Source organism: Colletotrichum chrysophilum (genome assembly GCF_026319265.1).
Source record: "Colletotrichum chrysophilum strain AFK26 chromosome Unknown scaffold_183, whole genome shotgun sequence".
In the NCBI taxonomy this organism is placed as follows: domain Eukaryota; kingdom Fungi; phylum Ascomycota; class Sordariomycetes; order Glomerellales; family Glomerellaceae; genus Colletotrichum; species Colletotrichum chrysophilum.
Window position 1 is genome coordinate 67,761 of NW_026517470.1, and position 15,876 is coordinate 83,636.

The 15,876-nt window shown below is 49.1% G+C and overlaps 2 protein-coding genes across 2 annotated transcripts; both read left to right on the plus strand.

The window, feature by feature from the left end:
* Nucleotides 1-10,808: 10,808 nt before the first annotated feature.
* On the plus strand, nucleotides 10,809-11,729 carry COL26b_012632 (uncharacterized protein; the record flags this gene model as incomplete). The annotated part of the gene is made up of 1 exon (XM_053185271.1): nucleotides 10,809-11,729. One exon carries the CDS (start codon nucleotides 10,809-10,811, stop codon nucleotides 11,727-11,729), a length of 921 nt encoding a protein of 306 aa, XP_053030808.1.
* A 2,168-nt stretch (nucleotides 11,730-13,897) lies between these two features.
* Nucleotides 13,898-14,604, plus strand: COL26b_012633 (uncharacterized protein; the record flags this gene model as incomplete). The annotated part of the gene is made up of 2 exons (XM_053185272.1): nucleotides 13,898-14,107; nucleotides 14,242-14,604. Coding segments are annotated over 2 exons (573 nt in total), but the record flags the coding sequence as incomplete, so codon positions are not given.
* Between the last annotated feature and the right edge of the window lie 1,272 nt (nucleotides 14,605-15,876).

A 15,876-nucleotide genomic window follows, 5' to 3' on the forward strand; every position in this document is an offset into this window, starting at 1 on the left:
GGACCTCCCGGCAGTTGTCTGGCTTTGCCAGTTGCAAAAGATGTTTCAGCGAGAAACACCTGAGATGTTCTTTGACTATGCGTATCTGGAACGCCGGGTCATTAACCAGTTGTGCAAAGATAGCGCGTCCTCTAAGCACGTTGCAAGATTCTTTGAGAACCCTGACCGAGGACTGTCTCAATGGATGAGCCACATGTCCAACAAGTCGAACCTCGCGGTAGTCTCCGATCATTGGAAGGCTTGGTGCAAGTAAGTCAATCTGATTTGCAAAACGTTGAGACCTCGACTAACTCATCAACACCAGGGAACTGGGCATGGTGATCCCTTCTAACATTCTTTGATGCGGTGGGCAGTTCTCATACATGCTAGCACCCACAATTGGGCTTAAAATATTTGTGTCTTTTCAGTTACTTTAGCAATGAATGAATTGATTGAGACAGAAACTCTCTTTGAAATTATTAGCGACTCCGAGCCCCTTATTCCATTTGATATTGAAAGTGAGAAAGACTGAATCTACCGCCCTTCGAGGATGGAAACCATCCTCGGCCTCAAGTTGAACGTAGTATCGTCATCTAGAATGTACATCCACATTAGTGAGAGGTCTTTTAGTTTCTTATAGAAATGCTAGGCCTCGAGTTAGCCTTTGTGACGACAAAGCGGCTAGGTCATTTGGGACCTCATCGTGGACGTCACCTGTTTTTGTGAGGCGATATGTTACTATGTCGTTCTCAGTCCAGCAAAGGCGCCCTTGACCAAATGACATAAAGGTATGTACATCTCGTCTTGAAAGTCCAAAGCAGGTTGCAGAGAGCATTGCTTTTGGCGAAAGAGGCTATCTCATCTTTCTGATCCAATGCCACTGCTTTATGTCGCCCATGTTCTGTTGAGATTACAAATATGCAAAGCACTCGCTCTGTGCGATACTGTAGCTTGTCAAATAGGCAGTCTAGATTCTTAATTTCGCTGGTACATCATAAAGCCAGCTTTGATTCAATTCCTAAATCATGAAAGTCACCCAAGTCCGGACCTTGCGAAAGCTCCCGCAAAGTCAAAGACTCAAGTCGATCCTTTCAGTTCAAAGATGGTTGACGTGCGGCTCTGTTTCTCAAGCACCTAGCCGACAGCAAATCACTCGGAGTAATAGGAATTTCCCAGCATTTCGATCATATTGAGTCCATCGCTTGGATGGTGGCTATCCACGCTGGATGTTGAGTGGAGTATGTTTGCGATGGATGGTGTATTATTGACTTGGATTGTTGTGGCTTGACTGAGTCTCAAAAGGAAAGTTTCTTGTGTTCCTGTGAACAAAGGAATACTAATAGGTTGACGGAAGAGGAGAGGCTTGGCTATCAGGTGTTGGCTTGTGAACTGAAGCCGACCTATGACTATCCGGTGTATCATGTGAAGCTTGCGTTTGAAGCGGAGGAAGTCAGTGGGTAGAACACAGACGGATAAGGCGGTGAAGGGACCACAATGGTCACAGGGGTCCCGTGTCTGCTATCTGCTCCCTTAGCCATTCCAACATATCTCAAATCAAGCCTTTGATAACTGCGAGGGAGTTTTAAATGAAATGAAGCATACCTATACTCTCTCAAATAAATTGCTCTTTGTTTCCAGATATCCTTTGCATGATCTCACACAACACGATCCAATGGCGTAGGTATCATAAATTTCTCTAGTTGCCTTCATGCAGACCCTGTAGAAACTTCCAGGCCACAGTCTGCATAACTTCATTGGTGCAGCATCAATGACCGTTTCCCTCTAGGTAGATTTCATATACAATCACAAAAGCAGCCTATCTTCGAAAATCGCACTTGCGCTGGCCATTCTATTGCACAAAGAAGGGAAGGAATCAACCAGAATGATACTTCTGGAATGGTCTTTGAGAGGCAACTTCAGCTACAGACAAGGCAACTTGGTAGTATTTGTATCGACCCATCGTCTCTGTCCGGCCGGCCGATGCGGTCGTTGTTCTCGATGAACCATTTACTTTTCCCCACCATCCGAAATTGGCGGGTCACCAAAGCTGCAACGCAAGATGGCGAAAAGACGTCACCACAAGAAGCCCGGCAAAAAGCCTTCATCGGTTAAGCAGAGGACCAGAGCCGGCAAGCAGGGACAGGCCAGAACCTTGAAGAAAGCTCAGTTGCAACCAGTGAGCCGATTCCTCCAGCTTCCCCAAGAGCTTCGAGATCATGTTTACGACTTAACTGGGTCCCTTCCCAGAGACAAGACAGTGGTGGCCAGTGGAAACATTACAATCACCGACCGTTATGTATCCGCGTACCGTCGTATACACATCGGCCGTCACTATCCGCTCACTACTCTGAAGCGTCCCTTGCTCCAGGTCTGCCGACAAATACAAACAGAAGCACTGGACTACATCGGTCGACACAATCGTTTCGTCATTGATGCTCCGATGCTGTCGCACAAGCCCACTGCCTGGAGATCGTCATTCCTCCACCCCATCTTGCGCTCAATTCGACTCCTCCGACTGAATGTCAAAGACCTTGCATTAGGTGACGACGGACCCAGCTTGATTGAGAACTTCTCTAAGCATGCAGTCAATCTTCGAACCTTGGATATCGCCTCATTTGGTCACCTTGGTACCATTCCAAGAGACTTGGCGCTCTCGAGGGTCCTGCAATTGGTTGCGGCAACTCCATCACTTGAAACAATCACCGTGGACGGCTCAGATATGGGCACAGAAAAGCTAGCAAGAGCATTCGAGAGGGAACTTTGGTTTCGAACGCATCTTTACGTGGAAAACATCGAGTTCAGCAGTTTTCCGAGGAAGAGTTCTGAGGACTTAATGCTACGGGAGACACTGGGCTATGTTTTCCTTGAGCTGTGGGGAGGTCAAATTGTTTTCCGGGAAGCGTACATTAGAGGACAACCCGGACGGAGGCCCGGTCCATACAACTATCTGTATGGTCATGGTAGCGCTCTCTGTCATACGAGGCAGTCCATGGATGAGATGCTAGCCGTTGCTAGGAACCTAGTGCGGGCCTTTGCTAGGAACCGGCGATAGGAGGCATGTACTTTTTAACGTAGTTGATAACAGTAGGCCTTTCTCAAGATCCCCTCATTGTGAAAAGTCAAATACTTGTATGTTCTATGGGTAACCACAACTGATGCTCTTGACTTCTGATGACCTATCTGTTCAATTTCCATTGCAGTGTCAAGGCCTCAAATTCTCCCTGAATCACACACGCCATACACATCAACACTGTACTGAGAATTTCACGGAATAAGTACGCTTCCAGACTCCGTTTCTTTCGGCATCCAACATGGAAACTTGATTACATGTAGTCATACCTAACGTACACCACCCCAGATCAACTGAAGAAGTTTCTTTTCTTCGACTTGCTCGCATGCTTCCTTCCTGCTGTCGTGTTCGGTTGAGCTGCGGGTGAAGCGGGGATTGGAGCAGCGGCCGGTGGTGCCATAGCCGGAGCCGACGGAGCAGCTGGCGCAGCGGGGGCGGGAGCGCCAGCAGGTGCAGACGGGGGAGTCATCGCAGATGGACCAGAAGGGCCCGGTGGCATCAACGGTAGTTGTAAAGGAGGAGCACTCAAGGACGCAATTCCCATTCCGATAGACCCGGCAGCTCCACCAAACGCCATCATGGCTCCTGATAGGCCCTCCGCGGGTAGTTTCGAAAGAACAACTTGGCCGAGAGCTCCCGAGAGCATGTTTTGATTCTTGAAAGACTGAATAAGTCCTGCTGTCGCTCCAGTCTGATCGAGCATCGTTCGCTGTAGCATCGTGGACATGACCATAATCTTCACACTCTTGGCCAGCGTCTCAGCCGTCTGCTGAAGGGCGATTCCATCGGTGATCGAGATCGGCTGCGTGGTGGAGATATCGGTGCGTGCTTGAGCCAGAGCATTTTCCACTCCCTGCATGGCCGGTCCGAGGGCTTGCGTGCTAACCGGATCACCCGATACACTCTGATACTTGTTAGTATGTATTCATGTTCAAAATATGGTCTTCGACACCTACCCTGACTGCGGCATCCAGATTCGACGCTGCTACAGAGATGAGCACGAACGAACTTTGGATGGTTCGAACGTCCTGTCCATTTTGAGCGACGGCTAACCCCAACTTGAGCATGAAAATGCTCCATGCGAGAATAGAAACCCTCATCCTCACTGCGATCGCTAACCAGAGCGAAGAAAAGCAGAATTAGACAGAGAAGACCGAAAAGCAAAAATCGAGAAAGAGAACCAAGATAATTATCAATTCAACTGCGAACCTTGCCCAACTCCCTGAATGTCAGGGTTAAGTTGAGGCTCATACAAGCTTATAATAAGAGCCCAGCAGATGTGACCCAATTTTTCCTCTGACCCGCATCCAAGTGACATTCTTGGAAGAGCTTGCTCCAGACGCCTCAGACCTTGGGACGCCGAAGCTTCCGTTGTCGGTGGCCATCGTGAAAGACAACGGATAAAGTCAGGGCCAAGATATTTGATCCAACAGCGCAAGGTAGTGGCATGCTCGGACCCGAATCCGACCTGGGGCCAACCCCATTGAGGGTGTTACGGAGCTCCGATGGGCGTCATAGATGAGATGAAACTGTTTCCCAAGGTGCCGTTCGCTTGGACACCTGCCACTTTTGGGAACTGACAGGAGACTTTTGTTAGTTTGCGGAGCCGGTCTGTGCCCTAGCAGTATCGTTCCAGTGGGATGGATTCATACACACAAAAGAGGTTAGGTGCCAGTTCATGCATTCCCAGAATCTTGGGTCGATCTCCTCGCATGGTGCATGTTTTTTCCGAACTTTTCATTCGTATGCAAGAAATGAGGCATTGTGCCGTGGTCTAGATCTGCCAGATGATGTCAGCGCCGTGAATTGCCCAATACCGGCAACATCCCGTCGTATCACGGGGAGGTGTCCCGAAGAGATGACATGAGCCCGAGAGAGCGGAATCACTTGCAGCAATGTTCGAGTGTCGGCGAAAAAGTGGCGGCTGCATCTGTTTAAGCTTCCTCTTCTCTTATTAAACCTCAGCTGCCAAAGCTGTTCGGTTGTTCAAATGGAATGAGTTTTCCTCATAGCCTTTTCTCGAGTTGTCCCGTTGGCATAGAGTTGAGTGACAGGTGGTAGATGATCCGACTACATGGCCTTTCTCTTCGAGTCACAATATTCTATTGAAGTTCAATCACAGTTTCAATCCGGAGTTGATATCACCGATCAATACTCTAGCCACAGTGGAGGCTGACACAAAATGAGGTACAGAATGCGAACCCGACGCACGTGGGCTTGTGCACATATCTTCGTGTTTGGTGTTGTATTACTTCCCATTTAGGACCCTGAAGCCCAATCTCCACTCTTTACGGATCTTCAAACACGTTAGGATCCCTCGACTAGTGTAACAACATAACCACTCGGTTACCCTGGTCACTTTCCAGCCGCCTTGATGATTGGGATTCTCTCTGGCCATTCACGTGCTCTGCTGCGACCGGATGATTTCCTCTCGGAGAGTGTTTGACTGTTTGTCCCTCTCTCCGAACCGGCCTAGATGCCTGCCAGGGTGCCACACGCAGAAGACGGCGATGGCAACGACCATGGTGATCCCTTCAAACACCCAGAACATCCATTCGTGGGTCATGGTGTAACCCTCTGGGCCCTCGGCAAATTCTATCATCCGGTATACGCACCGAATCTGCGGTACCGTTCAAAATTGGCTCGAAATGCGATGTTCAAGAGACATTCTGTAGGGTCCACATACCAGAATAAGAGAACTTGAGATGTATACCGCTTTAAGAACGCCGAACCATCCGGCCGGAGCCTCGGGTACAGCCATCATGCGAGACAACTTGTGATAGCGCAAAAGGATGCATATGTATTTTGAGAATACCAATACCTGAAGCGCAAGACCGGCAAGCAGAATTTTCATGGCAATGTCGCTGAGTGGGCCGACCCAGCTGTTGGCGCTCGCCATGGAAGATCCCGAAGACTGGACGAAGAGGCATATGATGTCGAATGTCACATATATTCGCGTTAGTAGACTTGCTGGGATCTTGAAAATTCTGTGCCTCGAAGGAGGTAGTACCGCGCGGATCAGTTGGCCGATTAGGAGGTAATTGCCAGCAGCGACGAAAAGGGGGGCCAGGAGGATCAGAGAAGTGCTTGTCGCGAACACACCCTAAATGGTAAACCTGTCAGTTTCAGTTCCCGTCATGAGATGCCACCGAGCCGCAAAGAGTTCTAAGGCCAACTCACGATATTTTGGTGGTCTTGCGTTGAATAGCATCTCATCGCATAGCCAACCATCTCTAAAAAGGCACCAATCGGAACACAAATAAAATAACATGACCTGTACTTGAATGCCGTAAGGTACGTAACCCAAACAAAGACGGCTGTGTACACAATCGTTCCCACGATAGCCAGCGCAAGCGACGGCTCATACAGCCACACGCTCCATTCTTCCGCGGCGTCGGCCATGTTCAGAGAAGTTCCTGGCTCTTTTCAAAAACTACACTGAGTCTGAATATTATTTGAGGTATGATTGAATAACGCGCGATAAAAGTTTAAATGAAAGCCGAATTGTGCCTGACACAATTTAACATGAGGAATGCCTTTAGGACTTAGTAGTCTAGAGTCATACAGCTATCTATTTTGTTCGGTACCAGGGAGTAAGCGTCCTGGTCTTGGCTTTCGTTCTCCCACACGTGCGATCTTGTGTTGCCAAGGGATCAGGCACTCCCAAAGTACAGCACGTCTGCGGCGCACCACACACTCGACACCAGCAATAACAATTCTCTGAGTCCATCTCTGAGTTAAACAGGGTTTTATCTATAGTGGATGTTCTTGACTGTCCTATGGCAACTCACTTTACTAGGTAGAAATCCACAGGTCTCAGTTCGCATCGTAAGCCCCTTTAGAGTTGCGCATGCGACTTACGCTGGTGAGCGGAAGCTGAATAAATTGAGCACGACTGTCTTTGCCACATTTAAATACGAGTCTGCTGATCACTCATTGAATATGGTCTCTTACTTAAGTTCATAAGCACTTTCTGACGCCCGAGTTGCTAGATGACCATGCATGAGAGCGGCGTGGGTGGTCATCGCTGCCTGTGGGAGGCCCAGATATTCGCGGCTATGAGTGAATCTGCGATGCCCTGCTACGCCTCATCCTTGACCATGGCCAGCTGCTTAAGCGAATGCGATTCGATTCCATCTTTGTACCTTGATGCCCTTAACACATACCCTGGTCTCGTACCAATAATGAATCACGTTAACCATGCGTAAGACCTGGTTACGCCTCCAGAAGGCGACCTCCAAGTTGCCGCGCAATCTTGTCAGGGCCCACCGTATATGCTCTCTTGCTCTCCTGGTGAACCGATGGGCATGTCATCGTGAGGGTTTTCGGCTCGTCCAGTGTGGCCAATAGTACATCAACCTTGATATCTTCGACCGTGTTCCGGCTGACCTCAATCATCATGCGGAAACCAGCCACAGGCTGAACTGCGCCACCGTCATATTATTCGAATTCTATGGCTCCATGCCTCATAGGTGCACTCGTCCCATCTGACGTTCAACAATTTCGTATGGCAAACCAAGTACTGGTATTGAGTTTCATTCAATACTCTGCTTTCATGAATGTTTGCGTGTCGATTTTTAATCTCTTGAAGAGGCATCGTGATGGAAAGATGAAAGAATTTGTGCATCGATTCGGAAGGATTTTCATCCACCACCATTGCGCAGACCAAGATCACCACTTCCAATAGCTAACCAGCCACACAAACCTTAAAGTCACCCTTAATGCTCGAGCCCGCAACGCTTTTTATCGGAGATGTGCCTGATTGTTGATAAATATGTGCTCAATGATCATTCGATGAGATCCAACATTTCTTTCCTTATCAATCTCACCCAGGGCCCTTTAAACAGAAGTCCACATCTCACCACACCACATCCGCTGGACCTGCTCTTCGACATGACTTCCCTTTCTCTACCTGCAAGTATCAGCAAGGGTGAGGAACCTTTATTCGAAATGGTATGGACTATCAAGGTCCTCATGGACAAGATATCACGACATGAGGAAGAGGAAATCAGTGAACGAAAAGTCGACAGAGAACAAATGCCAGCGAAGAGGTCCCGCGATCTTGAATACGACATTCACACAGAGGAGAGGACAGCGAAACGTGTCAAAGTATCCGACATGCAGGACAGGATTGGCGACGAATATGCCTGTAGAGCCAGCCCAGAAACGATGGTTCTGGACAGCCGCATCAGTGGCAATTCTTCGGAGTACCTCATGGCCGCATGCCGAAGCTGGCATACCGTCTATCAAATATCGAAGGGACGCGAAATTATAACGGCAGATCCGACATCGAGACATCTAGCAGCACCCATCGGATCATGCATATGTGGTGCTTCACTCGAGACCAAGCCAACGGCGCAACGCAAACCAAAGAACCACGTAACGTCATGCATCCCGCAGGTAGTAATCAGGTCACGAATATAAGATGTTTAAGTAATTAACGACGTGCTCAGAAGTATACTTCCTCCTTTCGATGAGATACAGCACTTTTGTTTCAGACTTCAAGAACGAAAGTGGTATCCCGAGCGTCCTTGCTACAATGCCGCTTAACCGCACCATCGCTTTTAGGTCTGCGCTTCGATGAATTCATGAATGCATGCGACTGTATCACAGCGCTCTCGGAGGGGGACTTGCCCTGACATTAGGGGTTGTTTGGCGACGAGCGCATCCATGTTCGTCAGTCCTTGTGTTGGGTTCGTCAACCCTTACGGTCATTTTCCTGCTTCAGAACGGGAGGGCCATCAGGCCTCTCAGCTCTTGTGACTAGCTTAACAAGCTGGATGATTCCAGTTCACTGGCCAACTTCACTTTCACTGTAAGTGCACTCTGCTATCTTCTTGCTTTTCAATCGATGATGAGAGAGGGATCTAATACGTTATGGTGTTGTTTAGCCAATATGTAGAGCCCGAAATTGGCATTGATCGATGAAATAATTGGCGCGATGCCGTTGTCAGAACCGGTACTTCGCGTTTCCTGAGCCGGTTCGCGAAACCAAGATGCGTGACTCGGCATAACAACTGGGCCTACTTCTTCAGGCGGGGTAAATTTCTTTCCGAGATAAATGACCTCTCGCGGGGTACTTGCATCGGCGGTTGTGTATGGTTTTCGCGATGAGACGCGTTGGACAGTTATTACCGCAGGCCACTATCTCCATGCCGTCTGGCGCATCCCCGGAACTGCGTATGTGCGGCGCGAATCGCTATGCACGCAGACTTTTCATATTTCTGGTTACGGCTTTCAAATAAACTTCGTTCTTTTCAAGCGGCAATCCGCCCTCTGTGTTCATTCCGCCCTCTCTGCGGCTTACTTCCATCCCCACCACGCACGGCGATGGACCGTGGCCAAGCTTTCCTACGCCGCCTTTCCCTCTGGCCCAATCGTCAGTGGCCGGCGGAAGTGCTAACCTCAAGTAGATAGCCTTACTCCGCTACCACGCAGTCACTCGTTCGCTTTCAGTGGTTAATCTTGGATCTCACAAGCTCGTTCATGGGCCCTTCATCTATGCCCCAGCCGCTGTTGGAAGAGACTAGGGGAGCCGTCAAGGGACGAGGATAAGCATCCGTAGCTTGGGGGCTTTCGTCTACCCTTTCTCTCAAACCCAGAGAGTTCCAACTCCTGAATCGCCTTCGTATCGACGCATTTACAGGCTGCAGCGCGGCGGCCTTTCCATGCCCCTGGTCGTCAAGGGTCTTATTCCAATGAAGACGGTTCGCTTCCTTACCTCCGTAAGCAGCAACGCGCAATTGCCGCCGCTGATCAGGCCATGGGTACTGCGCCCGATAACCGTTGGCTGCGTCGCGCTCGCTAGGTCAGACCATGTGTTGGGTCTGTCGTCGTCCGTGACACCGAAGGGAAAGTCGCCTCCAATTATGTTTGCCCAGACTGCCTCGCGGGCAAAGTTGTAGTTTCCGCAAGGATGTCTCTTTCCTCTCCGGGCCCCATGCAGAGCCATGCGGCCCCGGCCCGGCCTAGCCAACGCGAGCTTGGAGCAGCCCTAGATTGCGAGGAATGATCTACGCCAACCAGAGTTCAGGTCTAGTCGTACGTCCTCCCGGGCTAAAATTTATTTCTCACGATGTATGCATTCATTGCAACATCTCACCTTTCACAGCTCCTGCAAAGTGACGTGACTCCATCTCGGGCTTGAAAAGATGAATCAGCCCATACGACGGGCGGATAGACAGGCTCAATGCAGTGAGGCGGCGTTGAACGTGAATGGTTCCAAGGATCTCGCATGCACTCCTGCCCGACACAACACCACCTACCTACGTTGGTATTCAATGAGATAGTAGTGGGGCCTGCAGGTCGACGACTTCGTACGATGTTTCTGCCGAAAGCTCGCATATTGCTTGGTTTGATATTGAAAATCAAGAGCTGACATGCGGTTGGCCCAATAGTTCCACGCTGTGTCACTTTCTCCTCATTCCATTGACGACTAGCAATCGCAGGTTCATGCGTCAAAGTGGACTCCAATATACCAAGCTAGGCGCGATGGATAAGACTGCATAAAAGAGAAACATCAGCTGTCGGCAAATGTAATGATACAAAATGAATGTGGAGGAAATTGAGTGTTTAGCAGCTTGGGTCCCCATGGGTACCTAGGTGAAGCCCAGCCTCGCATCGTTTTCTTCGACGCTGCTAGGTCTACAATCGGCCACGAAGCATCTTCAGCCATAAACCGTTTTTGACAGCTCTAAGGACACTGCACGAGCGTCCATCACGAGAAGAACCCCAGAAACTCAAGATCATGACCGACACTATGGCCAATACGAACATACCCGTGCCGGTGGGGTCCGCCGCCGACAACGATGAGGCTGTGAGCCCGGAAGCAGCAGGACCTACAGGCGACAATATCAGCCACGGCGCGTCAGTCTTGCGCAAATTCATTGAAGACTTGGAAAGGTCTGAAGAAGGTGCAAGGGAAGTAGGAATGTTTCGCTATTGGATTGACTCGATGGTAGATGACGGCATTCAGGAGGGTTTGGACATGAAAGACCGCCATGGTCGGACGCTACTTAATGTTGCAGCTATACAAGGCCTCGCGGAAACTGCGAAGAGACTCATCGAAGCTGGAGCAGTTTTGGACGTTCAAGATGAATGGGGTGATACACCGCTCATCGACGCATGTGGAGAAGGTGATGGAGAAGGTAACTACTTCAAGGTCGTCAAGCTTCTTCTCGAAAAAGGGGCTACGGCCGATATCTTCGGCAACGAAAATGAATCAGCTCTGTACAGAGCATCCATAAATGGACATCATCGCATTGTTCAATATCTCTTGGCCGAGGTCGAATGGAACCTCGACGTTGGAGAAGAGACGTCCGACATGACGCCGCTCCATGCTGCTGCTGTGTCAGACAACAGCGAAATTGTGCGATATCTGAGAGACAAAGGCGCGAAGCTTGACCGCTGTGATACAGACGGATGGACGCCACTCATGACAGCAATCGACTCGCAAAGCAAAGATGCTTTGAAAGAATTACTTCAGAGGCGAAATGACGAAGACATTCAGCTGGAAAAAGCAGATTCAGAAGGGCGAACGCCCATCTTGAGAGCAGCTGAGAAGGGCTTTTGGGATGGCTTTCGTCTCTTGATGGAAGCCGGCGCCGGGTGGACTGAGGCTCAGTCCGAGACTACTGAAGCTACCGAGCGGAATTCAGCATCGGCCATGTCGAGTAAGTAAACATGAAGATATTCACCGAGTTCCTCCCAAGTAGAGGAAGATATGAGCAACTTACATTTGCCCGACGTACAGAGAAGGACGCTGCCTTGCACCTTGCCATTTCGGACAACCAATATGAAGTTGTTCAATTTCTTTTGGAACACGGCGCGAATGTTAACTCTCGCGGGCAGCATGGGCGACAACCTCTTCACCTGGCAAGTCGACAAGGTAACAAGACCATTCTTAGGCTACTTTTAGACACTGGTGAATGCGATCATCTCAATATTAGCGATAGTGGCGGTAGGACGCCGTTGCAACTTGCTTGCACAGCTGATGATGACGATGGGCATTACAACGAGGCGGTTCAACTCCTATTGGATCACTATCCGAGGCCTCATACGGAGGAGGCGACAGATGAAATGAAAGTGGCCGTAGATCTGGCATTTGAGTGTGGTCACGGTCAAATAGGGAGGACAATACTCGACGCCTTCGCTCAAACTAGCTCCCGGATTTCCGACACTATTATCTGGGCAGCTGGCAAGACAGAAAGGCATAGTGTTGCAGCGGCTCTTCTCAGGCGACAGCTAAAAAGCTCTATGGGTCCCTATTCTAAGAGGTCGGAAGGCTGGAGTGCAATTGAATTGGCGGCCTACGCAAGAGATCCCCGCGTACTCTGGCTCCTGATTGCCAGCTCTCCACAAAGCAAGGAGACCAAGGAGGCTCTCAAGTCGGCAAAGGATATAGTCTCTGATTCCAAGTTCAAAAGGCATGGTCAGGTCGATGACACAAAGAAGCGCAACAAACAAGGAAGTACTTCTGGCCAGGAAGTACAAGACATCATCAACAACCCACCTACCGGTTTGATTTTCACGGACAGCCGAAATTATAGTCTGCCGAGACATGACGACAACCCTTCTTCTTTGGAGAACTACGAAGCTACGATTGTACAGTTTTTTAAGAGGGGGGACAAGTTTGACAGTATCATACGATCCCAGAGTGTCAAGGAGACCATATACAGCCAGGGACCAACGGATATCATGACCGACGTGGTAGATAAGTTGAAAGACCTCTCGACCTCTCACATGGGGAAGTGGGAAGGAAGTAGTCTTATTCAACGACCAAATTCTACGGGCCCAAAACCAATGCCAGAGTTCACGTGGATTCACTTGCCTGCAACCAACGTAAGTGTCCGCCATTGGCCGTCTGGGTAGCGAGTTTTCAGACTGATTGCGTAACTACAGATGGTCTGGATGGATGTACGTGCTTTGATGCCCTTGAGTTTTCATTAACAATTGACGATCTTGCAGCACTTACTACAGAGGATTATGAAAGACGAAAGGCAGCATGTAGGTCACTTCAACCAGGCCAAGTCTTTTTTCAGGGACAGCTGGATCGAAGTACCAGACAAGCTTTCCGTAGCGAGAATGATGAGGCCTCGGTTTGTCACTCGTGACAAGAAAGAAACCGTGATCCAAGGGGGAGAAGAAAACACAGGGCCGGAGAGAAATTCTGATTCCGAGACAATATCTATGGATGGAGGGGACAGGGAGAATGCAAAAAAGGAAGAACGAGCGGAAGGAAAAGACTCTTGCGAGCAGATGGGACTGCAGCATGAAGAGCCTACAGTTACAGCTATCTACGTGAGTACATACCTTTTTTCCAAGAACCTTATGCCGCAGTCTTACATGCATTGAAAGATGCCATATCTATCGTATGCCTTCCAATATGGCGGTGGGATCAACGATAAAGAAAACGACGAAGTCAATCCCATGTCTTTCGAAACCGAGGAGCAACCGGAGAATAGGCTAGCAACAACAGAAGAACTGACAACACATTGTACGGCGGGGGACGTCATCGGCTTGGAAACCAAGAAGGATTACGAACACGAATACGACGAGGAGTCCAACTATGCGAAAAGGCTCTTGAAGACGCAAGATACGTACCAAGTCTTATTGGATGAGTAAAAGGGAAAGATTATCCATGGATCTTCAACCCTTGATGAGTCGTACTACCATTTCGGGGATGACCCTGGATCTATCGAAGACAGGATGAGGCGCAACAAGACCCAGGTAGTGACCGAAATCTGGCGAAAGAAAAGGCTTGGTTCATACTGGCTCTTGATACGAGTCAATCAGCTATGGATTTGGACCATCAACAACAGTGCGCTCATTCTATAAACATGTTCCAGGATGTCACTGATTGCAGGGCTCACAGGATGGCTGATATCCGCATCTTCCCATCCAATCGACGATGGCGAAAACGAGCTTCTCAACGATGTACTCGACCTTCTTGAGAAGGACCGAGAAGCTGGCGGGAGTATCTTGCAGCAGGCCTCTACTGCCGAGATGAGCCAGCTGATTGTTGACTTCTGCGTCGACTCTTACGAGCGAAAGCCCAAAGTACACGACAGCAACAGACCGGAAGCCTGTCGATTGAAAGATTTTCCGTCCATCCGTCAAGCATTTTCCAAGTCCATCAATTCCATTGTCTGTCGATCCTTCCTCAAAACAACTCCGAGCTAATATGCCATCAGGCAAGAGACGAAACGAATCTGTTTGACCAGTTCAGTAGACTGAGGGAGCAGTTAAGGGAGATTTCGGGTCAGAGCACCAGCAAGTACAGCAAGCCCGAAAGAAAGACCTTACTAGATAAGGAGCTCGCGGAGGCCACTTCAAGGGCAGAAGATCTCTCGTGCAGGGTCAAGGACATTCTAGATGAACTAAGCATTCTTGAGTCAACTGTTCAGTATCAACAGGATGTTCAGAAGGCAATGAGAAAGAAAGGCACCAAGAAAGAGAAGGAAAAGCGTGAGACTGCGGAGATGGATCTTACCGCAACTTATGTTATCAATGACATCAAGAGGTTGAACAGTGTGGCGGAAAGGGTTCTTGCGGCAGTAAGTCCTCTGGAATCTTCGATTGATTGCTTTTTAACGCACAGTCTAAAGGTCAACACCACATTGTCCCTTCACCAAAGCGAAGTAGCAAACTTGCAAGCAAAGCTCTCAGTCGAGCATGCAGAACTCGCAACGAAACAAGGCAGAGTACTCATGGTCTTTACTGTGGTCACCATCCTCTTTGTGAGTTATTCTTGCCGTCTCGTCCCAGTTCTCGCTCATCCTGATTGAATTAATCTAGTTACCGATGTCCTTCCTGACATCTCTCTTCGCTCTGGATGTCGCCTCGTTTGAGCAAGCCCCAGCTTGGGCATTAATCGTTATTTGTATGTCTCCGGTCGATTTGTAAGCCCAACATCTGCTAATTACCACCATTTAGTCTCGGTATCTATTGGACTTTTCATTCCCGCGGTTTTGTTTGCGTTCGCCTGGGATCAAAGCAAACAGGTTACATCCAAACTTCTTTCCAAACTTCTTGGACCTGCCATAAAAGTTGTAATGACATTCATTTGCTATCTTCTGGAGTCTGCCGAGGCCTCGAAGCGTATTCAACGTAACGATGGTGGGTCCAAACTAGATCCGGGTCGTTCCATGGCTCCTTTACAGCGAACAAATCAACAATCCACCAGCGATGCTGGTTCTCTACGGGCTAGAAAGCCATTACAGGATATGTTTGACAGTGGCAGGGTGGACTTAGAGAAGGGCGTTGGCGAGGGCAGTAGTCGAGGTCGTGGGCTGATCGAATCATAGCCTGATTTCACAATCAAGCAAGCATCAGACTGGGGAATGAAAGGTGCCCTGCAGAATACCGAATGAACTCCGTTTTGCTTTCGGGTCGGTAACAATGCCTCTCAGTAGAGTGTGGGAATGGCTATTCGCAATTGAAAGTTGACTTCGTTTGTCGTCCTGATTCTCTAGATTAAAAGTGCTGATGGTAGTCCCGCCTGCCACAAGATGACATGTTGTCCATCTTTCTAAGATAACCAGTCCCTGTTCCGCTCAGCTGTCGATCTTACTCAGCATGAGTCGGAACGAAACCACTTGCACCGCCTTTAGTGAGGCATATCCTGTTCATAGGTGAAAGACCGCCGACCACATTTCCTGAGTACTGAAATACAGGAGCAAAGGTCAACTCTGAACACGTGGGCTAGTGATGATAACTAGAATCGCGGGACATTGGGCCTCTGGTTCCCAACATCTACCTAGTAGATTTAAGTAGGTTCATGCACAAACATTAACCGTCCATGCATATTGGGAGATACTGCGGGAATT